Here is a 24631-nt window from a genome sequence, read left to right on the forward strand (position 1 = left end):
GCTGCGCCACTGCTTCCGCGGGTTCCTCAATCCGATGCCCCTCCTCAGGCCGTGCAGGGCCCCCCAGCTGCGCAGCGCCGTGTCCGTCGACGACCTTCTGGGCAGAGCACCCCTAACGTTGGGGATAATGTGTATCTCGCCCAGCGCCGCTCCAGCGTGAGAAGCCCTACCGTCGGCACTCCGCTCTCCGCCGCCCCCTCAGGCTCCGCAAGCGTCAGGACGGTGCCCGGGTCCTCCCACTAAGCAGCCGATCCACCTTCACTTCGGGGCCCGCTGCACAACGCCGGCGCTCCGTGTTTCCAGGGCTGTCCGTATCCCTCACCCCTCAGCGCGCTGCAGTGCAGGGCAGCCGGTCTCCCGAATCCACCAGGGCAGCAGTGGGGGGAGGGGCCACCAGCCCGCCAACCGCGGATCCGCCGAGCGCTCACCGCAGCGCAGACATCCCCTGCTCCTCCTATGCCGTCGGGTCACTTTCCCGCAGTCCGCACGCGGCGGCCGCCCCCAGTGCACCGCGGTCGGGCAGCCCCTCCGAGCTCCGTCCCTCAAGCTCGGATCATCGCCACCGCCGCCATCTTGGGTCCCAAGGCACAATTCCTCCAGAGCTCCGCTCTGTCTCCCCGCACCGCTTCAGGACAGAATCCAGTCCTATAATGCTCGCCCCCGTCAGTCCGCTGCGGAGGGCGAAAGCTCAGGACGTTTCGTCGGTCCTATAGCAGGTATTAACAGGAGTAATGCGGGATCCGGGACGGAGCTCCGGGCTCACGCCGCCATCCCAGTCGGCGCTTAGACCACGCCCCCACTCGGCCTTTTGAAGCCTCTTCTTCACATCCTGATATGAGGAACGTTGCTTCTGTACTAGGTTGGTGTAATCCGGATAAAGAGACACGCGGCAGTTCTCGTATTGTATTAGAGATTTCTCTCTTGCTCTCTGAAGGAGGGCGTCCCTGTCCCGGTAATTTAACAGTCGGACGATCAGGGGGCGAGGTGGACGGCCAGGTCTAGGTCCTCCCAGTGGGGATGCGGTGCGCTCTTTCCACACAAAAGTGCGAGGACAGATCCTCCGCAGCTACATGGTCCCGGAACCACTGCTCCATGAAGTCTGCGGCATGTACCCCCCCTCACATCGCTCCGAAAGGCCAATGACGCAAATATTGTTGCGCCGATTGCGCCCCTCCACGCGGTCTATTAGTGATGTTACCTGCTGCTGCAGCTGCTGAATAGACGTCGTGTGGTCCGCCACCGTCTGGGTGAGGTCAGCAATCGCAAGACCATGATCTTTGACCTTATCAGCCAATTTACTGTCGTCAGCCTTCAACAGTGACCTGTTGGTAGTGAGGGTCCCAAGTTGTCGCTCCATTGCCGTCCTAGAGTCTCTAATCTCTTGCAATATCAAATCCAGTTTGTCGGATTGTTGCCCACCAGCATTGTTCAACCCACCCAGTCCGGATAAGGTCCCGCCGTCCTCTGCGGGCGGGGCATGTTGTGCCGCAGCCGGGTCTTCCCGAGTGTCTTGTGTCCTCACCCCCTTGCGGACCATGGCCAGAGAGACCAACAACTGACCGGCCTCCTGCAGTCTCTGATAGTTACCCCTTGTCGGCCTCCTCACCCTCTCCCGCGGCTCCCCTTCATCTCCAGGGCCCTACATCCGCAGTCCCCAGTCCAGGACTCACCCTCCAGTGTCCTCGTCGTCAGCCGGTAGCAGATCAGGGGAAGGCCTCTCCTCGGGGTGTAATCCGTCCCCACCAAAGCCCTAGTTTCTCTACTCCGATCCCCCCGGGCTTTCACCACACTTCGTCCCGGTCGTCACCCAGGCCTAGCCGGGGGGTAGAGGGAGAAGGAAAACAGGAGGAGGGGATGAGGACAAGCGGGGGGGCAAAGGAGTAAGCAACCCCCCTGTCCAGTGAAATCGGTCTCCTCACCAACTGTCCTCAGGTGCAGGGTCCGCGCTCAGCTTAGCGCCCTGCGTGGTAGCCTCGCACTCCTCAGCCCGCTCCTCGGTCCTCCAACAGCACTGCTGGTCCCAGTCACCAGCCGGCCCAGTGCAATCGGCTGCACGATGCCTCCCCTCGTCACACGGGGCAAACTGTCCAGCGCCAACGCTCTCCTCCGTCACCACTTTCTCATGTGTCCCGGGTCATCGCCACACGTGGCAACAGCTGTCCGGCAATCAGGACTCGCCCCGACATCCGCTGGACCCCAAACTGGGCACCTCGATTTTCTTGTGCCCGGGCAGGGCCGTGCTCCTCCCGCACTTTGATCCCTGGCTGCTATCGTAAACCTAGGCCGCAATAGGCCCGGGCCTCCGCTGGGATCCCCGCTGTCCGTGGCGGCTGCCGGTGCCACACAGAGGTTCCCAGGGGGTTCCTGCGGCAGGATACGTACCTCGACAGGCAATACCGGACCTCCAGACGGTCTAAATCAGGAGATTACCCCTGGGCAGCACCGGAGCTCGGGATTCAGCCGACCACCATCTTGGCTGGCTAGCCACGCCCCCATCGAGACAACCGTTCGTTCATTGTAATTAGGGACCACTATATTAACTTACTGAATTTCAAAGTCCTGTTCATTTATATGTTGTACATTTCGAATTTGTCTTCCTATATCTGCACCACTTGGAATTTGTTTGTGACTTATTTAAATAGTACTAAATAATTGTGATGTGGAATTGTATACCGTTTTCCAAAAGCAATATGAACATGTATTTCACTACAGATAAGTTTATACAATGGCCAAGTGTTTCATGTTAAAGCCATTTGCTTTCCTATACAATACCATTAGCTAAGCAAATGGCTTTAATTTAACCAAAGGCGAGACCTGTTGCATTTTCAATGCTTGTTTCTATTCAATCTGGTGTAAACAATGGCAAGTAGTTTAGCAGGAGGTAATTAACTGGCAGAAGAAGATGAACCCTTGTGCACAGAATGTTTGGTATCCAAGATAATTTGAGATTGTGGCTAGTTTACAGAATTCAATTTGTTGACATTTTGTCTGAAACCAAGGGTGTAAGAAAGTATATTAGTTGGGGTGGGTGGTCCTCTAACCCAAAGGAATAAGAACATTATATGCCATCTGGTTAAATTAACTGGAGCTCGACTCTCTAGTGGTTGTGGCACAGGGCACCAGGTTAATATAGGACAGTGTGTAAAGTAATTATGTAGTATAATAGCGGTAATAAAGTATAAACACCAAACAATGAAAATCCAAAACCAAATTAGAAAACAAGGTAAATTTTAATCGAATGACACCAAAATAAAAAAAAATCCCCCAAAAAAGACCTGGAGATATGCGGTTTAAGAAGAAAAAATGTTCAGTAATGTGTATTGGCAATTTCCGACAGCAATATTATAAAAAATATAATTTATTAAATAGTAAAATATCGTAAAACAGAAGCATCCAAAGATTGAGAAAAAAAAAGTTTTTTTTACACATGTTTAAAAAATTAAAAACCGAGAGATTAAGATGGAGCAAGAAGGGGAGAAAAGATAATAGAGGAAAGAAAACTATATTAAGAATGCAATGAGTGCAAAGACAGAAAGTTAACAGGATACACTATGGGTCTTATTTTGATGCATTTCAGACCGCAACAAACAAGCCGTCGGTTGCAGTCCGAATCGCATTTACTGCTGCGTTCTGACCAACGCATTATGATGGCGTGTGGTTGAAGGCAGCAGTTGTAGGGACCTACTGACACAGCCCGTCGGTCGGAAAGGCTTCATAATCCCTTAAGGACGCAGTTTCCGCAGTCGTAATTATGATGTCGGATCTGACAGCCTCACCATGTCTCCCTTTCTGACGTGGGAAGGCTGTCGGAAAGCGACATTGAGAGCACCTGGCAGGGCCCCCTGTCTCTCTGCACCTGTGCTTGGGGGCACCTGGGTGCCCCCTCTGAAAATCCCTGCACCATGTGGCCTCTTGGTGCCTGCCACATGGTGCAGGGATGTTCACAAACTCTAATTTCTCAATGGGAGCTTTTGCTGCAGGCAGTTTCCACGAGTCCAACACCTTTACCATGGTGACCATCCTAAAGCCTGTGGACAAAGGATCCAGTATGTTCAGAACAGGACCAACACAGGGGAGAAGTAGAAGTATCCTATTTAGCACCATGTAGCATAGAAATAACAGCTCTATTATAAATAAGAGTGGCTGTGTAGTATGTGCTGCTTTAGAAGTTTAAAATAATTTAAGCCATATATAGTCCTAAAATTGAGGCGATAAAGAGGCAATTAAATCTTCTTCCCATAAAAGCTCCAAAACACTTTAGGTCCAAGTGAAGTTGGAGATGATAAAGTCTTGTAAATAAAAGAAGCCTTGGGAAAGTATCCTTTCATAATGTTATCAAGATGCACAATCAGTAGTGATAATAGAGAATTGGAACACATCAGAGATTTTGAGGAACAAAAGTTGGAGAGAGGAATACATCCAATTTATAGTCATATAAAATTGAATCAGGCAAGTGGTATTTCATCTGTTAACAAACGAGTAGCTATTCAGTTCTCATCCATGAATTGAAAAATACATGAAATGTCTTTGTCTTTCAAATGTTTAAAATAAAACTTAGACGTGGTATACTTAGGGTGGTCTTCCCCCATACCTTTAGCTTTTTATCTCCATGTTTTGCTGTATCTTTTTGTTGGCCGTAGGTCTCTAAGCACTTTAGCACTGATAATCTGTGCTCAAGTGCTTCTTCCCTAAACGTTTATAATTGATGTATTCCTGATTGACACATTTAATTTACTTGTAAGTGCCATACCATACTCGGGCCTGTAAGTTAAATGCTAATAGTGTGATGCTGCACTGATGGTGCCACCCACAGAAGTAGCCTTTCCAACGGGTCCCAGGCCTACCACTGCAACGCCTGGGTGTGCAGTTTACTGCCACTTCAACTAGGCATTGAACACTACTTGACAAACCTTAAACTCTCCTTTTATTACATATGTCACCCACCCCTAAGGTAGGTTCTAGGTAGCCTAAGGGCAGGCTGATATGTATGTAAAAGGTAAGACATGCACTGTTTTGGTTTGCATATCCTGGTGGTGACAAGCATCCTATTTTGTTTTTCACTACTTTGAGGCCTACCTCTCTCATAGGTTAGCATTGGGAATTCCCTTATACCTTTTTAATTGGTAATTCCTTACCAGAGAGGAGTTGTTTTATCATGTTTTATATCTTTGGACTGGTAATGACAAATCCTCCTTACAGGTGAAGTTGGATTCAACCGTACTGTTTTAGAAATGACACTTTTAGAAAGTGGGCATTCCTTTGCACTTACTGCTCTGTGCCCTTTGCAGTCTGTCTTCAATACACGTCTGGGCTGGGTGACAGTTATATTTGTGCATTCCCTCGAGGCTGCCACAACACAGGACACTCAACTGCATCTGCGTTTATATACATTCTGATGGCTCTTCCTGTATACAAGAAATAGGAGAACGATTCACCAAAAGAGGTTATGATACACAGACCATTGAAAAAGAAAAAAAATACGATTTTAAAAATAAGAAGACCGGTTACACTAAGATAGTAAAGTCTTGACCCTGTTCCTCCTGGGAAAAGTTCAGCCCGAAATGCCACGCCAGGTCCTCCCTGAACCAGGAACAAGCATCCTGGGACTGGTTTTGCGGCATCACCCCTCGTCCGCCAGGGTAGCTTGAATCCAGTGGCGCAGTGAGCACGGGACCCACGTCTGGGCATACCCTTCCCACTTCCTTCAACAAAAGTAAAAGGAACAATGGATGGATTTAGGCCCAGATCTATGTACTGGGATGAATGTATGACCTTGTTCAACATTCTCTCCATCAATTGTTCTTTTTGCATTTGTCACCCCGAGTGGGATGGGTATGCCCATGCGTGGGTCCCATGCTCTCCATACCACTGGAGGCAAGCTAGCCTGGCTGATAAGGGATGAAACCCCTAACCTGGTCCCAGGATGATTGTTTCTGGTCCAGGGAGGACCTGCCCTGGCAGCTCGGGCTGGACTGTTCCCATGGGAAGTAAGTAAGTAAAGAATTTGTATAGCGCACTACTCACCCAGCAGGAGCAGGGTCAAGACTGATTTGTATATGGCTGGGTTCAAACTGGAATGGTATGGGGAGCAAAAAATGATGGACTTTTGTACTGATGAAGATAGTGATGGTTGTGTGCTGGCTGTCGTGAAGAAAATACAAAGCTCCCTTTTCTACTGCCCTGGGGTGGGATTCATAAATCCGCTGTCTCGAATGGAGACCATGTGTAGCTACACCAGGGGCTTCTGCCCACCCATAGGCTTGCCACTGGCTTCAACAGTCATCGCTCCATTGTACAATGTCCCCGTTTGCCAAGGGCATGCATAAGTCATGCCTTTTCTGGATTTCAGCCCTGCGCGAGCGAGCTCCCCAATTATTGTTGCACTTATGCAGTGGTCATTGTGGGCATTGCATGAGGGCTACTTTTTGAAATTTCAAACCTGAACACAAAAGGCACAACACGCGATTCCCCCGTCCACCAAACTCCTGTCCTAATGGGGCATTGGATACACTTCATTTTTTTTGTTTGTTTGACTCTTACATGTACTTCACAAGAGCCATTGAAGGTTTGTGTCCGAAGCCCACTTCAAAGCCTCCATGGTCTGCTTCTACTTAAAGGAGACAACATTTGTCTGTAATTTCACCACTAATCCACTTCTCAGAGTCAGGCACTCTGAGTCACGTGATGGCTCTGGAAACCCTGGAGTTCTGTAGTCACTACAGTATATAATCGGAGATGTGGTCTAACGAGTGAGTCCGATTCAAGTTTGAGTCCGGCGTCAGCTCAGTATCCTATAATTCTGGGCAAATCCCTTAAATCATTCCTTAAAAAATATATAAGTGAATCTCACCTTGTATAATGTTGTCTGGTGTGAATGTAAAGGACAACAACGTATACTGCTTAAAAACGCATAGACAATGAGAGGCCTTCTGACAGTTCTTAGTTTTGCACTCTGGGAATTAGACGGCCTGTTGCAGTAGTCTCTTCTGGCCTTTAATGCTCTACTGTTCCTGTAGCCCTGATACAGCAGCAACTAGGTTAATGAGCACCTCTGGAGTGTATGGTGTTTTTATGTGAACCTATCACTGCAAGTAAGCTATATGTTCTCTTTGTGCAATTTGCTTTACACCAGATTAGCTTGCCACTGGCTTCAACAGTCATCGCTCCATTGTACAATGTCCCCGTTTGCCAAGGGCATGCATAAGTCATGCCTTTTCTGGATTTCAGCCCTGCGCGAGCGAGCTCCCCAATTATTGTTGCACTTATGCAGTGGTCATTGTGGGCATTGCATGAGGGCTACTTTTTGAAATTTCAAACCTGAACACAAAAGGCACAACACGCGATTCCCCCGTCCACCAAACTCCTGTCCTAATGGGGCATTGGATACACTTCATTTTTTTTGTTTGTTTGACTCTTACATGTACTTCACAAGAGCCATTGAAGGTTTGTGTCCGAAGCCCACTTCAAAGCCTCCATGGTCTGCTTCTACTTAAAGGAGACAACATTTGTCTGTAATTTCACCACTAATCCACTTCTCAGAGTCAGGCACTCTGAGTCACGTGATGGCTCTGGAAACCCTGGAGTTCTGTAGTCACTACAGTATATAATCGGAGATGTGGTCTAACGAGTGAGTCCGATTCAAGTTTGAGTCCGGCGTCAGCTCAGTATCCTATAATTCTGGGCAAATCCCTTAAATCATTCCTTAAAAAATATATAAGTGAATCTCACCTTGTATAATGTTGTCTGGTGTGAATGTAAAGGACAACAACGTATACTGCTTAAAAACGCATAGACAATGAGAGGCCTTCTGACAGTTCTTAGTTTTGCACTCTGGGAATTAGACGGCCTGTTGCAGTAGTCTCTTCTGGCCTTTAATGCTCTACTGTTCCTGTAGCCCTGATACAGCAGCAACTAGGTTAATGAGCACCTCTGGAGTGTATGGTGTTTTTATGTGAACCTATCACTGCAAGTAAGCTATATGTTCTCTTTGTGCAATTTGCTTTACACCAGATTAGCATTGCAATGTAGGTAATATGTCAATATTCACACTCAGGACACACACAGCCACTCACCCATCCCCACCTACAACCACGTGCACATGCATCCACACAATGAACGTGTCTGCAATACCTCTAAGCATACCTAACTCCAGACACCTCATGTTAAATTCTAACAAATATGCCTTCAAGTTTACACCTCCTAAAACATTTATATCTTACTTTGACTCTGGCTGGGAGAAGGTTTTTTGATGCCTGGGTAGTTAGACAAAGTCAAGAACTTCCCCCTTGAGGAAAATGGACAAGGCATCCAACGTTGCCCAATGCATTGTGCCAAAGTAAAAACGTCACCCTTCCTCTTAATAGACATCAAAGAGAACAGAAATATCTTCAGCCAAACAGGATTTGGAAATCTTCATTCAGTTTCCTGCTCATCTCTCTTCCATCTTGTAGTATAATGGTTTTCATTTTATTTTCCCTTTTAACTGTTTCCTATCATGTAAAGGGCACTAAGCATTTTGCACATATAGCAAACTTTTTTTATGATGAGCATGGTCTATTATTTTGATATTTCTTTTTTTGTTTTGTTTGGGATGGGTGGACAGATGGATGGGTAGATGGTATTAATGATGGAAACAATTATGGATGGCTCCATGGATGGATTGATAGATGGAGAATGTGTGAATGAACTGAGAAGACGTAGTTGAATGGAGAGATGGCTGTGTTGGCTTAGAAGAGAAATTGATCTTGATGGGTGCAGGAATGGATGGATGTACAGATGGTTGAGTGGAAGGATGCATGGTTCTGGGTAGGTGAATGGATGGATAAGCGAACTGATGCTTGGGTGGATGGATGCACACATGCATGAGTGTGAACAAACTAGGTGCACTGTACATATTTTGCACAATGTAATATTAATAATTCTGCTGAGTCTTGTACATGGCATATGGACATCATTGTGTGGCAAATAGTCCCGTATGCCAACTTAGTGTTATGTTTGTTAGGTTTTATAGCTTTAAACAAGCGCAGTAACATATGGATGTTTGTATAAAACTCACAGTAGTATACAAACTAAAAGAACATAAATATACTTTGACATGTATTTGTGTCCGACATCTATTAACTTTTATATCCCTTCTTGACCTACTCAGATGTGTACTTAAAACTGACCATTTTTCCTTAATTTATACAGTCACTGCCCAGAATCTGCCCTCCTGGGTGGTGGTCACCTTATTTCCGATTTTCTTGCCATCCCCGACCCTCCGAGAAAAATTGAAATTTTCTACATGCTGGGGACAGAGTAGTCACTAATAAGAACACTGGGCACGTCCTTGCTCACAATAGTTGTCCGGCAAGTGGAGCTTGAGATCGCCCAATAGCAGTGGCTATGTCTTTCAACTGGGGCACCATGTTTTCAGCCTGGCTGTTCGTTTACAAATGTTGGTGTACTAATGTTTTGCCCTTTTCTCCACAGAAAATTAATGTATTGAATTAAACACCATCCGCATTTCTGTACTTACTACTAAATCGCAGCCGGCTTCATATATTAAATAAAGTAAGTCTATAAAGACAGGTGCCCGAAAGGAAAGAAACGCCTCCTGTATCAACAAAATTGAGTAATGTCCCTCATTGTCCAGGATTTTATTTTTTTATAAATGTATTTTGTCCTTGTTGGAGCTGGAAAAAATTAAGTTCCTTTACGTCATGGCACGGCTAGTGACACTGCCTTCTAGGGGCTCTGATTTATTAAAGATTATAAGGTATAACGGGTAGAAATGCTGGCTGGGATGTACATCATGAGGGTTTCGAGTGTGCCTCCCTTGCCCCAGCACTTAGGTGTTTACTGTAGTGGCACCCCGCAAACAAGGCTCATTGTTGGCTAGCATGTTTGGGTTTCATTTCTTTCTCTACTCCAGACTATGACCTAAATGAATCGAATTATCGTCCCCTAAGTGGCGCTGACAGATTAACATATACATTTTACTGCCTGTTGGTCCGGTAACTTGGCTTAGCGTGATTGAAAGGAGTTCACTTTGACAACACCAACAACAATTGCATTTTCGAGACCAATTGACCCTTGCCAATGCTTGTCCTTCCTTTCCCCTCGTTTTTCTGAGTGCTTTCTCCTTCTTTTTGCCTTGTTTTTACTGCTTTGTTCTGGCTGATCAACCTCCACGCAACAGCAAATAGCTCTTGCAGCACGAGACCCTCACAGGTGCTGTGCCATGCTTTACAAATGTTTGATTGAACCTTCCGACCAACCCTGGGCCAAAAAAGTGTGCCATGGATCCCAGGCTTCTCCTGCCTGAGCTGTGACACCACAAGACCACTCAAGCTTCAATAAGTGAGGCTTTCGTGGTACCGCAGGTGATGCTTGAGCTTCAATACCACCGAAGTACTGTGGAAAAAATTAAAACCGAGAAAAGTGTGGGGTGGGTGCCCATGACGGGTTGGCAGCTCACAGGATTTGGGTTGTCAAAGGCTATGCACGGTGTGGGGACAGGGGGTTCCGGCTACCCACAAGGACTTTGATGCCCAGCGGCCAACCCCCCCACGCCTCGAACACCCTAGAGCTATCGTCCGTGAGGGAGTTGGATGAATAAGATAAAAAAAAAAACTGAAATTCACTGAAAAAAACAAAAGTAAAAATGAAATGGTTAGGTATGGTAATATGAGCTTACTGTGTGTTTTAAAAAAACGCAGAAAGTCACTTAGAAAACTAAAAGATAAAGGGATGTTATAGTTAGGTAAGATAATAGCATTTTAGCTTACGTTAAAAGCAAAAGCTTAGCAATCCACTCCCCCTCCCCCCCCAACCCCCCCAAATAAAAAAAACAAAAAAACAAAGGTTAAAGTTATGTTTTAGTTGGGTATTGTAATAATATAAAAAACAATGTTTACCTTCCTCCCCTACCATGCACTGCCTACGATCTCACGCATTACATCACTCATTACATTTTCAATGGCATCATTGATGATGTCACTGACATCAACGATGATATCACTAATGATATCCCTAGATTAACATCCTCTAGTCCACACATAGTTCAAGTCATGGTACTCTAAACGTTTCAGGAATTCCTGATTAAAGAGTCTTCCGAAGTGTAGTCCCCTTCTCACCAACACTGTCTCGTTCAGGAATCTGAACACTACAGGCTGATTACTCACAACATGTGAGGAATTGAGCCACGTAACTTGCATCTCTCCATAGCTTTATCAGCTCCCCATCAAATTCTAAGCTCTTTTTATTGTCATGCATAAATACATCAAACCGAGTGTGTCTTCATACCGGCCATTCCTCACACATTCACCCTGTCCCAACCTCACCCTTGTCTAATTGCCATTGACCAAAGACCCACTTATGGCAATACCTGAAAACAGTTGAACAACAAGCACTTGATTAAGTGACCTAATTTGCTACTACCACTCCATACTTGGTGAACACTTTTTCCTGTGGCTAAACTAGATAGGTGTACATCTTTTGTACCGTTAGGCTTTTTTAGGGTGTAGTCCATGCCATATTTGTTTATATGGAATAAACCCAAACAATAGTCCTGTTAACCAATTTATGAAGGTGAAATGTTGTTCAGAGAACATGATTTGTTAATTTGGTGTAGATTCAAATTTTGCTTTATTAATAAAGTGAGCATTATATTTGTAGATTTACATGAATAAACACTAAAGCATTATTTGTTGTGCGGTTTGTATGCATTATTTGTTGTGCAGTCTTCATTTAAATATCTTTTGTGACTAAATGTTTGCTCTTTTCCTCAACCAGTGAAGTCCAAAATGATTTGTTTTCTCACTTCCAAAATGTCTTTCAGGAAATGATCTACAACAGTACGAATGTCCATTTTGTCAACTAGTCTGTTCAAGTAGTCAGATCCTGAAGGAGCATGTTGACCTTCACCAACTAGAAGAAAGCCACCTAGCACATGGTAGGTTTTGAGTTGTTTTTGTACAGTGATTAAGGGTATGTCTAGCACATGGTAGCTTTTGAGTTGTTTTTGTACAGGGATTAAGGGTATGGCTAGCACATGGTAGCTTTTGAGTTGTTTTTGTACAGGGATTAAGGGTATGGGCTTGCTTGCATCTGCGCTGTACTTGCACAAACTAATAGAGATTGTAGAATTTAAATAAATTTGTTAAATGAACCATTGAAAAATACGTCCATGATTGGTTATGTTTTTTTACATGGTCCCGAGATATTCACCTTACGTGTTTAACATTACTGTAGATAAGCTTACAATTTTGCATCCTAACAAAATAAACATTTCACTAAGCAGAGACATTTTGCATTCCTTCTCAGAGTAAGTGCAATCCTACTTTCTCTCTTGGTTAATGTCTCAGAAATCCAAAATGTTGCCATACCTTTTGAGTACTTTATTTCTCTCTCTCGAAGGTCTGATAATTGTGTGTGACCACAGAACTTTCAAACATACGGGCAGTATATTCCTGCTCTTCACATCAAATTTGCATATGAGATCCTGATTGTTGGGCATTTTAATGTAGGGGGGAAATGGTGCTTCTAATAAACTTGACTTAATTGTCTCACAAATACTTGAATCAACGGATTGTTTTCTCCATTCCACTTTACCAACAAGGATGTGGAATTCCTATTGCCTGATGCCCAGGACATACTGTTTGGGTCCAAGGGCAACCCATTTTCATGTTCATTCCTCCTTGGGGCAAGTAGGCCCAACCCCTACAACACAAACCCTTTGGCTGCCAGTTTACAGTACCACATTATGGACCAGGAAGGGCATTTTCTGTACTTAAGGTAATATTTTTGTCCATGTGGTAATGTTGTTCAAACTTGTATTTACGGTTCATAAATGCAAAACCTTTATTATTAGGGTGAGCGCTCTAAGTAAATGTTGTAAGCTCGGATTGCAATACTGACAGTGGTTCCAGTATAAAAATGTGTAGACACTTTTTCGAAGTTTAGCAAAATGAGGCTATGTATAATGGTCCCAAAATGCTCTCTGAATAGATGCAAATAGTTGCAGAAGCTTGAACACAAGAGTGAGGATTATTTGCTTTCAAATTAAAATGTTCACAAAAAAATGCAAGTAGGAAAAAAAACATTTAGCAAATATACAGTAAAATTTTAGGTAGCATTTCTTTGCAGCATCATTTAGTAAAATGTGTTGATGTATGCTAGTATTTCCCAAAAATATACATAATGGAAAGTCCGTGTAACCAGTTTCAAAAAGATTGTGGGAAATATTAAAAAAATACCAGCATTGGCAAAGCTAGTGGGTCTGAAATTGGTGGGCAGCCTTTAGGTTTTGTCAATGCGTGACTTGTTTTGGCATCGTTTTTGTAAAGCGTTATTGGTGCGAGACCTGCTGGGCCGTCACCATTATAACAAACATTGGCAGAAGTAAACATTGTTTTTGGTCTCAAAAATCACACATTGTTACAATAGTTCTTGGCACTGAACAAAACTAATTTTTGTGCCGATATGCTCCTTGTGAAAGAGCCGAATGCTGTCACTCGCCGCTAAGCCAGCCGATGTAATGTAATGTACTGTAAAAAGAATTTATAAAGCGCAGCTAACACCCAACGGTTTCTTGGCGCTAAAGCAAAAGGAGGCAGACAATCCGAGGGGCTAGAAGCGTTAATTGTAAGCATTACAAAACAGGTGAGTTTTAAGGAGGGACCTAAAGTGGATGTAGGAGGGGGCTTGTCTCAGGCCTAACGGGAGGGCGTTCCAGTATAATTGGGCAAGGTATGAGAACCTTGGTCCACCCAGTTTTTTACGTTTGAAGGTCGGGGTCCGGAGTAAGACCAGGTGGGAAGAGCGAAGATTAAGGGAGGGGACATATGGGTGTAGTAGAGATGAAATGAAAGAAGGGCCTGTGCCTGCAAGGGATTTGGAAGTGATGCACCCCAATTTGAACTTACAACGTTCAGATACCGGGAGCCAGTGGAGGGATTTCAACAGGGGGCGGACATGTTGGTGTTTTGGCTGATGGTAGATAAGCCGTGCCGCCTGGTTTTGTACGAGTTGTAACCTTTTCAGTTGATAGGCCGGAATGCCAACATAAAGCGAGTTGGCATAGTCTATCCTGGAGTTGGCATAGTCTATCCTGGAGATGACTAAGGCCAGCAAAAACAGGGTAAGAGCCTCGGTGGTCAGGAAGCGTGCGATCTTTCGGATTTTCCTTAACTGGAAAAAACTAGAGGAGACCACCGCGTTGATCTGGGGCTTCATGGTGAGGTCATTGCTGACAATGATCCCAAGGCTCTTTACTGAGTTGACAGGGCTGGGGGGAAGACCCAGCCTCGCAGGCCAGAAGGTGGATTTCCAGGGCTTAGAGACTCCCCCGACAAGCAGTAACTCTGTCTTGTCGGGGTTGAGTTTCAGATGGTTCACCCCCATCCAGTCACTGATGTCACAGAGGGTGGTTTGGAAGTTGTCGATGGAGTGGTCCGAGGAGCTGATATCGAAAACCAACTGAATGTCGTCCGCGTAGTTAAACGCGGTGACACCGCTGCCGCGTAAGGACCGAATGAGGGGAGTGAGGTATAAATTAAAAAGAAGGGGAGATAAGGAGGAGCCCTGTGGGACGCCGCAGGTTAGTTCGACCTCGTCGGCAGAAAACTGAGAGTCGAACCGCTTGGCGGCGATTGCTCAGAAAGGAGCGAACCCAGTCAAGGGCGGTGCCCCGGATGCCAGCCTCTTCGACACGGTCGACCAGGATGTTATGGTCGACCGTGTCAAAGGTGGCCGACAAGTCCAGGACCACCCAGGCCTGGCTGGTGTTGGAATCAGCCCCTCTCCGCAACTCCTCCATAACTGAAAGTATAACAGATTCGGTAGAGTGGTTAGGTCGAAATCCAGCTTGTTGGGAATCAAGAAAGTGAGAGTCTTCAATGAAGGTGCTCAGGATGTTAGTAACATGAGACTCCATGACTTTACTGAGGTAGGGAAGGAGGGATATAGGACGGTAGTTACTCATAACCGTAGGGTCTGCCGTGGGTTTTTTCAGAATGGGCACAACCTCTGCTCTTTTAAACGACCAAGGGACTAGGCCAGAAGAGAGAGAGTTGTTCAGCAGCGCCAAAGGGGGGGAAGGGCAGGCTGTAAAGGCCTCACGGAGAATCGGGGGGGCAACAGTCCGTGGGGGATCCGGAGGTAACCTTTTTTAAGAGGGTGAGAAGCTCCGTCTCCGAGATTGGAGGAATCTGTGACAGCTGCATGGAGTTGGAAGAGAGCAAGGAAGGGTCGAGCTCCGGAGGGTGGGGCGGGGTTGAGGAAAGAATGCTGTTTTTGATATTGGTGATTTTCTCCACAAAAAAGCGATTTAAAGAATCAGAGTGCACGAGAAGGAAGGGGTTTAATGGTAACCCTATCTGGGTTTGACAGTTCCTCCACGATGGAGAAAATATCCTTGGTTCTAGTGGAGGAGTCAGCGATTTTTTGGGAGAAATAAGTGGTCTTGGCTTGTAGGACCGCTAATTTGTATTCCTTATGCAGGGATGTAAATCGTATTTTCATGTCGAGGGCGTAGCCGCGTCGCCACCGGCACCTCAGCCTGCCTGAGGCCCAATTTCAGGGCTTTGAGGTCCTCAGTGAACCACCTTTGAGCATCATGCAAGCGCTTAATTCTAATCTGTCTGAGTGGAGCCACAGTGTCGCTTGCTGATTCTAGCCAGTGTGTGAGGGCGGAGGCTTGGGTATCGATGGATCAAAGATAGGGGGGGGTGGAGGATCGGAGTAATGTGACAAATTCACTGAGATCGTCCCTGTTCCAATTTCGGGCCGAAAGGTTGCCTTCCAGGACTCTGCTAGGGCAGGGAGCAATCATGAGGGAAAAAGAAATCATAAAATGGTCTGACCATAGGCAGGGTGAGATTGAGAGGGCGGTTATGTCCAGGTTGGAGGTCCAAATCTGGTCTAGGGTGTGACCTTTAATGTGAGTTGCTGATTTTATATGGGAGAGGCAGTTCATGCTGACAAGAAGGTTGGAGAATGTAGCAGAACAGGCACTCTCTTTGACGTCAAAGGGCCAATAATTAAAATCGCCTAAGATTAAAAGTTTAGAGTTGTTAATGACAAGTTGGGAGATCATGTCTCCGAACATTGTAGGAAAATTGGGCATGGACTGAGGGGGACGGTAGACTAGGACGCAAATTAGCGGGGTCACTGGAGAATCAAGCCTCAGCACGAGATGGTCGACCAAGGGAATACCGACTACCGTCAAGGCGGAGAATCTAATAGAGTTCTTAACAATCGCTGCAACCCCACCTCCTGATTTACCCGAAGGCCTGTTTGCTTGAATGATGTAGCAACCAGTGGGGATTGCCGCAAGAACATCAGGGGCAGACTCCTCATTGAGCCAGGTTTCTGTTAGTAGTAATATGTCCGGTTTCTCAGAATCTAGCAGGGCAAAGATTTCCAACTGGTGTTTTACCAGTGAGCGTGTATTAAGATAAATGACTTTTAGGTTGGGATTTAGAAGCCTATTAATAGTGGGAAAACTGGAGGCTGGCAGGGAGACTGGGGGTATAGGGGTTTCTATCTCAGGAAAGGTGTCTCTGGCGCAGAAAATCCCCAGTGGCTCAAGGCTAGACGGAAGTGCTTGAGGGGTAGGGTAGCAGGAGTGTAGGCGGATCAAGTCAGCAGTAGTGTATTTGATGAAACCGGCAGGGGGACATGCCCCGTGCCTCGGTCGGCCGCGGACGGGCGCAGACGGGCTTGCCTTAGGCGCGTCCGCTGTGCGTCCGAGATGTACACATTTTTATAGGGGATGGTGGGGGCGTGGCCTCGTGTGAGTGGGCGTGGCCTGTGGTCAGGTCAGCTGATGGCACCGAGGAAAGATTTCCCTCGCCCGCGGCAGCGTTAACCTCCGCTGCGCGGGAGTGACTAAGTGGGAGTTAGTGCCCAGAAAAGCAAGAAGCAGGTATGGATAAGTTTAAAAATGCAATTCAAAGTTCCAATTTTTTTTTTAAAACGGAAAACAACATACATTCGCTCCCGGCTGTGCCTCAGGAGTGTCAGGGTCCTAGGCTCGGGCTCTCATTCAGCCCGGCTTAAGAAGGCGGGGGCGAGGCCTCGTGAGTGGGCGTGGCCTGTGGTCAGGTCAGCTGATGGCGCCGAGGAAAGATTTCCCTCGCCCGCGGCAGCGTTAGCCTCCGCTGCGCGGGAGTGACTAAGTGGGAGTTGGTGCCCAGAAAAGCAAGAAGCAGGTAGGATAAGTTTAAAAATGCAATTCAAAGTTCAAAGTTTTTTTTTTGCCGATGGAGAGGGAGACACCGAATTTTAATAAACACAAAACGTCATGTTTTAATGCTAGGCCTGATTAGTGGCCCAATTAATAAAGAAAGTCACAAAAGTGCACCCATGGTGTATATCCTTGCATTATGTGCAGAAATACGGCTTTCGTGAATTCACAAGACTTTAGAGAAGTAGGCAAGAAATAGTATTCCTAGAAAATATTTGTGTACTGCATTTTAGCATTAGCAAATACGCATGTGTTGATTTTACTCATGCGAAAATGAGTGTTTCACTTTCCCTCCAACACTTTTTTTCCAAACCTGAAAAGTTTTACGCCTGCCATTGTTTGGAGTTAATTTCCAACCTTTCTCAGAATGGGAAAAAATTAAAGAAGAGTTGGTGAAAACCCTTAAAAAATGCAAGTTAGGGGGTTTGCACAGACTCGAAAGGGCATTCCAACCCTGGAACTATTGCTTTCCACCACCTTCAGCCCTATCATGTAAATCTGTGGAGAAACGTGGCAACATAAGGGAATTGCTAGTATTCAAACCTTACTATGGTATGAGTCGTGGCATAATCCAAGAGGCTATATCAGAGCTCTTATATAATGAGATTGCAGGCATGATTTGTCTCTGCATTATAGGGCACAAGTGGATTTTGTTACAGGACAAGTAGATTTATGAAGCAACCTGCCCCATGGACAAGTAGTTATTTTGTTAAATTTGACACCCCTGATCGATCTCTTATATCCTCGGCTTCATCAAAGTAGGTTACTACTTTATCCATTGGAGTTCTCTTGTATGGATTTTGCCATGTTATATCCTTGCCTTATTACCTTAAATAAATCCCCATGCAAAACTTGGAATTCCCCAGTTTCCCTTGTACGTTTCATACTCAAAGCAAAAGTGCAAGTGAACATAAATGAGCTTTAAACCATCAAAATGTGTCCCCCCAATGTACTATCTCCCTTTCTACCTGCAAACTTGAAATGTTATTTCTGAGTGCTACACAGTTGCCAAAGTTCCTCTCACTAACTTTTAGTTACAGGTAACCTTCAATGGTGAATGATTGTTTTCCACTCAGTCTCCGTTCTGCCATCTCAATCTGTGTGGCCCTGTTATTAATATAGTACTGCAGAGAAAAAGATTATTGATGAGTTGAGAAACTGCATCTGCCGTAGAGGATTTGAAATGCTTCATTGTTTCCTTCACTCGTTTTTCATACTTTGGAGGGGACGGAAGAAACATAAGGCACTTCCCATGGAAAGCATTCTTGGACTCTTCAAAACAGAAGTTAGACAGGCAATTGCAGAGTAGTTGGAATTGAACATCTGTTGATAATACAGGAATGCTGTGGGAAGCATGCGTAAGGGGAGTGTGCAATACCAAACATGTGTGAGTTTTGACATCCATTAAAGTAGTTTTCGGCAACGAGTTTGAAGAGTTAAAAAATGTTTTAATGCATAACGCCAAGGCATTTGAGATATTCAAATGCACTTTTGATAGAATTTAATGAGGTTGCAGACAAAAAATGTAAGTTCTTGAAAAATACCCAGTGACCAGTCGATATGAGGGTGAATAACCAGGGAAACAAGCATTTACAATGCAACGGTTTTGCCTTTGGAGAAGTTAGAGCTATTGGCATTGTAAATGACAAAATTTGTATGTATGTGTTGGTTTTGAAAACAGATAAATAAATGGCATTGTCATTTACATTGCCAATAGCTTAATCTCTCGCAAATGTGAGAACTATTGTACCCTACAGACGAGCTCAGCAGACAGCAATTACTACCACCCACACACACCCAGAGCCAGCCACACACACCCAGAGCCAGCCACACACACACCCAGAGCCAGCCACACACACACCCAGAGCCAGCCACACACACACCCAGAGCCAGCCACACACACACCCAGAGCCAGCCACACACACAACCAGAGCAGTCACATACACACACACCTGGAGCAGTCACACACACACACACACACACTGGAGCAGTCACACACACACACACACACACACACACACACACACACACACACACACACAGGAGCAGTCCCACACACACACACACACACACTGGAGCAGTCACACACACACTGGAGCAGTCACACACACACACACACACACACACTGGAGCAGTCACACACACACTGGAGCAGTCACACACACACACACACACACACTGGAGCAGTCGCACACACACACACACACACTCTGGAGCAGTCGCACACACACACACACACACTCTGGAGCAGTCACATACACACACACACACACACCCAGGAGCAGTCACACACACACACACTCTGGAGCAGTCACATACACACACACTCTGGAGCAGTCACATACACACTGGAGCAGTCACACACACACACACTGGAGCAGTCACACACACACACACACACACTGGAGCAGTCACACACACACTGGAGCAGTCACACACACACACACACTGGAGCAGTCACACACACACACACACACACACTCTGGAACAGTCACACACACACACACACACACTCTGGAACAGTCACATACAGACACACACCCAGGCGCAGTCGCACACACACACACACACACACACACACACTCTGGAGCAGTCACATACACACACACTCTGGAGCAGTCACATACACACACCCTGGAGCAGTCACACACACACACCCATCCAGGAGCAGTCACGCACACTCTGGAGCAGTCGCATGCACGCACACACTGGAGCAGTCACACACGCACACACACACACTGGAGCAGTCACACACACACACACACACACACACACACACACACACACACACTGGAGCAGTCACACACACACACACACACACACACACTCTGGAGCAGTCACATGCACGCACACACTGGAGCACCTTGGTTGGATGAATTGTTGATGAAAGAGGTGCTGTATAGTAAAAGAGAAGAGTGGCGACCTAACTGCACCTGATTGGGATGTGGCACAGGCAGAAGAGCGCCAATAAACATTCCAGTTCCATGCCTGAAATTCCTTGGTAGAAGCTGATCGGAAGCACGGAGCCGTAGTGGGCTGCTGAATATTGCAAATACCTCAAGGAGGGCAGTAGAGGCGAGGTTTTTGTGGTGGACTCAAGTGAACTAGCTGTCAATTGATGGTTAATTGCTGCGTGGTTTTGGACAAGTTGGGAAGTTGAGGCACTGGGCAGCAGTTGTATGGCGATAGTTTAAAAAATTTTGTTATATTATTATTACAGGATCCGGACGTGCGCTGTATGGCGTCTGACTTGGGACCTAAGTGGAGTGACTGACTGAAGAAAGATGTTAGATAGTGGTTTGGCTAGGGGTCAGAGAATTGGTTGATCGATGTATTAACATCGTTTCTGGGGGAGAGGTAGAGAGAAGTAAAGCATAGCCGACTGGACGGAAGGGGGAGTGTATTGTTGTGAAGGGAGTCGTGGTGTTTTGATTGTGTTAACCTGCGAGGGTACATAGGTACTAACTGGCTGTAAAGAGTAGAGATGGGACGGCACTACAGAAGAGAGCTAAGGGTGCAGAACAGAATGCATGCCTTATGTGCAAGAAAAGCAATGCCTTTTTGCGGTATTAATAGCGGTTCAGTCTTCGCACTCTGCCCCTCGTCTTTCACGAGCCCCGTCTTTGCAAGTGCAATGCATTATTTTGTGAACGAGCGCTACGCTATGTGGGCAAGGTTTCCGAACGATCTAACGCCAGAATGTACTGCTTATGATTTTTGGGCGAGCAAGTCATACCCGGATCACCGAAAAGCGCTGCGATGCCATAGTAATGGGGGATTGTGCGCTACACATGCTAATTAACTGTAAGAAATCACCGGTTGTCTCCCAAAGGATTTTTTAGTGGTGCGGGACGAGCAGAGCTTGGTGTATAAGGCTTTAACAGGTCCGCAAATAGCACTTATCCAGTGTCGGGAGAGCCGTGCACTATCCCTCCTGGATTGGCTTAGCCTTGGACAAAGACCCCCTAAACGCGCTGTGTAAATAGCGGCGTACTTACATTGATTTATTGCCGCAAGGCAGTCCCTTGTGGAGTCAGGCTTGCCTTGCTCTTGAGCAGGATCAGCCCTCGCCCCGAAGAGTGAATATCATAATTTCCTTTTCACTCTTTGCTCCCGCCCCTAACCCCCAATTGCCCTTGAACCTCGGCCGTGTCGGAGAGAATACGCCCCCCTCTGAGATGGGAACCAGAGCTGACGAATGGGCACCCTTGAGGTACCCTTGATCACCTGGACGTGATGGCGAAGGGAGCCCAGTCAAGACTGTCGTAGACATGCTTCAGTGCTTGTCAACAGTCTCGTGCGCCCCCCTTTCTCACAGAATATAACAGTTGAGAATAAAGCCTGGTGCGGGCTGCGCGGGAGCCAGAAGGTGGGGGCGAGGGGGGCAGTGGTGTTGAGCGCTCGCTGCCTGCTCTCTCCTCATGCAGAGTGGTGTCTCGGAGCCGCTGTGTGGAGCCCGCTCTGCCCGTCTGGTGAATGCCAATGACACAGGACTGCTGAGCCACTCTGCTCCCGGGTCCGACCGCAGACGTCCCCTTGTCTGCCGCCCCCGAACCCCCCTCTTCGCCAGTGCGGCTCCCGGAGTCCGAGGCAGCCTGGACAAATGGTGAGTCTGCGCCTGAACCGCGCGCGACGTCCTTGCCCAAGACGCGGGCGGGCGGCGGTGGGGGAGGGGCGGGGATGGAGGGCGGAGTGCGTGGAAGGCCATGTACACAGCACTGTGTGGAGAGATGCCCTACGCGCGTAGCGGGGCGAGGTGGTAGGCACACAGTACAAAGCAAAACATTGAAAACACGGGCTATGTTCGAAGGGTCGCACGTACCTAAGGAGACACCGTAAGCCACGAGCAAAATACACAGCGTAGGTTATCGTTGCTTGTATTATTCTCTCGAACTCTGCCCAAACGCAAATGATAAAATTCGAAACACGACAAGATCTGAAGTACAGTATAAAATAAAGTATAAGAACGAAAATATAAACAACACCAATCCGGCTGAAGACACTCCCGTAAAGACGAAAACAACAGGGAAAGAAAAAAAAAAGTAAACCCCGCCCACCGCCGCACTGACGTTTCCAAAGGGGCCGGATGAGAAAAACATCCCAGGAACGCCCACGAGTCGCCTCTGGATTTGACGGACGCCTCTGTTTGCCAATGGCTAGCGTCCATTTATGGAGCTAGCCAATGAGAAACAGAGGCGGTGCCGACATCCATACTGTTGACAAAAGTTTTCGATCTGGGAGGGGCACTTCGTGCCCTCGCCAGGTCGAAACCTAAAAACAACCCACCTAACCTGCATGCAGCAGCCTCTCAAAGAGTTGATTGTGCTAGATGATGATGAACGTAAGCTAGTCAGTTGTGGCGCTAATATTGTAGCATATTCTGTCTAAGTGACCACGTCCCAACTTTCCATCTCCGCTGTTGCTGTGCAACAACACTTAGATGAAGTTATGATGGGTATGTGATTGTGACATAGTGCTTGCTGCAACTGGTTGAGATCATGAGATCACGATGCTATAAGACCCTTGGCTGGATGTAAATACCTGTGCAGTAAATGGCTAACAGCAGAGTTGCATAGAGGATATGGAGCTATACTCCTCAAACTGTTATTCTGATATTCCCAAAACCAGGCAAATGGCATACTCTGTGTTCTTCTTACATAATGGTATCCCCTTAATAACAGGGACGCATATGACATTGCTGGTGTTGATCTTTAGGAGTTGAACTTCGTGCTCACGGTGCTCTGGAGTAGCAACCTAGGTGAATGATTTCTTAGCCAGATATCCCTCTTCTTCTTTTTTTTCTTTTTTTTTTTTTTTTTTTTGGTTGCCAGTGAGTGTGACTGGTAGTGTTTCAGATCCTATTACAATAACCAGACACACTTGGCAGAGCTACCCGCTCTGCCCATCGCTGTACAATACAGCAATTGAACCTCTTTCATACACATTGAGAGAACACCATGGTAACATTTGCTTGAGATAAGGAGGACAGCACCGGGTAGCGTACGTTTATGCCAAAAATGTCCTTCTTTATATGAGACCCTGATCCCAATCTTGTCCCACTGATTCATGAGATTACTCATCGCTCAGACAGTACAACAAATTTGGTAATCTGGGGTAAATCTCCGATGTTCCTACTAACCCCATTGAGTTTGTCTTGCAATGTAGAAAGAAAATAGTACAGTACTTGAGTATACAAATCTATTGCAAGCTACATGTACTACACGGGGAGTTATGGAATTATGGCCAAGCAGTCACCAGCATGCGGTACACTGTGGAAAGATGGATTAAGCTGCTGTTATCCATTGCAGGTATATCGCATTGATTGAGATGGTAGTATTCCCTAATTTCCTCCATATTCCTGTTACTATCCCAGGCCTTCTTTAGAACGCTATGTGCTTTGCTGATCACACTGATATAGGCAGGCAGACTACCCAGGGTTGGTTGGAAAAGGCTAATTCTCAACGAATGGCGTACCGAATCTGGAGCTATATTGCACAAATTCACCTTACTGGTTTTTCCCACTTCATTGGTTTTTCCCCACAACATTGTCAGCCTCATGTCTCAAATCAGAGGGAGTATCTTCACCAAGCACCTTAGTGTGGCACTGATATGCCCCTTACCTGTATCAACTTAGTTGCGTGTACCAATTGGACGTGGAATTGTACAGTGCAAAACACTTGATTAAGGCTATACTACTCCCCATCACTACCACCAACACATAATCTGTGTTTGCCACTGTCCAAAGAAACCACAACCAAACTTCTGTTGGAAAGGCTGGCATTAAACTTGATGACAGATTTTTAGTCCGAAGGGCAGTTTCTTACCAAGTCTCTATCCAAAGAACTGGGGTCAACAACCTCATTGGGTCTGTTCTCGTTCAGGGGAAAACTGAGCTCCCAATTAACTGATTACCAATCAACATTTTTTCTGCATTCAATTAAAACATATCTCCATAAATAGCTGTCACCATCTGTCTCATTTTAAATTTATTCAGTGTATATGTAATATTTTGGCACATTTGTAGTCCTTTGGTTTATATATACATCACAGGGGTGTCAGATGTTATTATAAAGTAGATTCTATGCCTTTTCCACGGTCATGCACTGTAATGTCCACATGGCAGAAAAAATGTGGATATTGAACTTAATTCAGTGTAACAAGACAAGTGACGCACTCCCCTTGCGATCCGACATAGGAAACTTCCTGGATAGATAATTGTCAGGAAAAGAGGAGATGGGGTTGTCAGCTGTGAGGACTGAGACCCAAAGGTTCACTAGAAACTTGATAACCAGCGAAAAAGAGTGATCGTTACAGATCAAATATTTGATTTAATATACAAGCATTTTTGGATGTGTAATGCATCTACTGTTGCGAAAGATGGCACACTCTGTGTAAGTGCTT

At 46.2% G+C, this 24631-nt stretch overlaps 1 protein-coding gene across 1 annotated transcript in view; it reads left to right on the top strand.

Moving 5' to 3' along the window:
* The window catches only part of ZUP1 (zinc finger containing ubiquitin peptidase 1), a 131460-nt gene that overhangs the window by 18421 nt on the left and 88408 nt on the right, over window positions 1–24631 (top strand). Inside the window, exon 2 of the mRNA XM_078648501.1 lies at window positions 11822–11935. Within this exon, the coding sequence (XP_078504627.1) occupies window positions 11822–11935 (114 nt within the window). The remainder of the gene's footprint in view (window positions 1–11821; window positions 11936–24631) is intronic.

This window comes from Lissotriton helveticus, chromosome 6, assembly GCF_964261635.1.
Source record: "Lissotriton helveticus chromosome 6, aLisHel1.1, whole genome shotgun sequence".
Classification (NCBI taxonomy): Eukaryota; Metazoa; Chordata; class Amphibia; order Caudata; family Salamandridae; genus Lissotriton; species Lissotriton helveticus.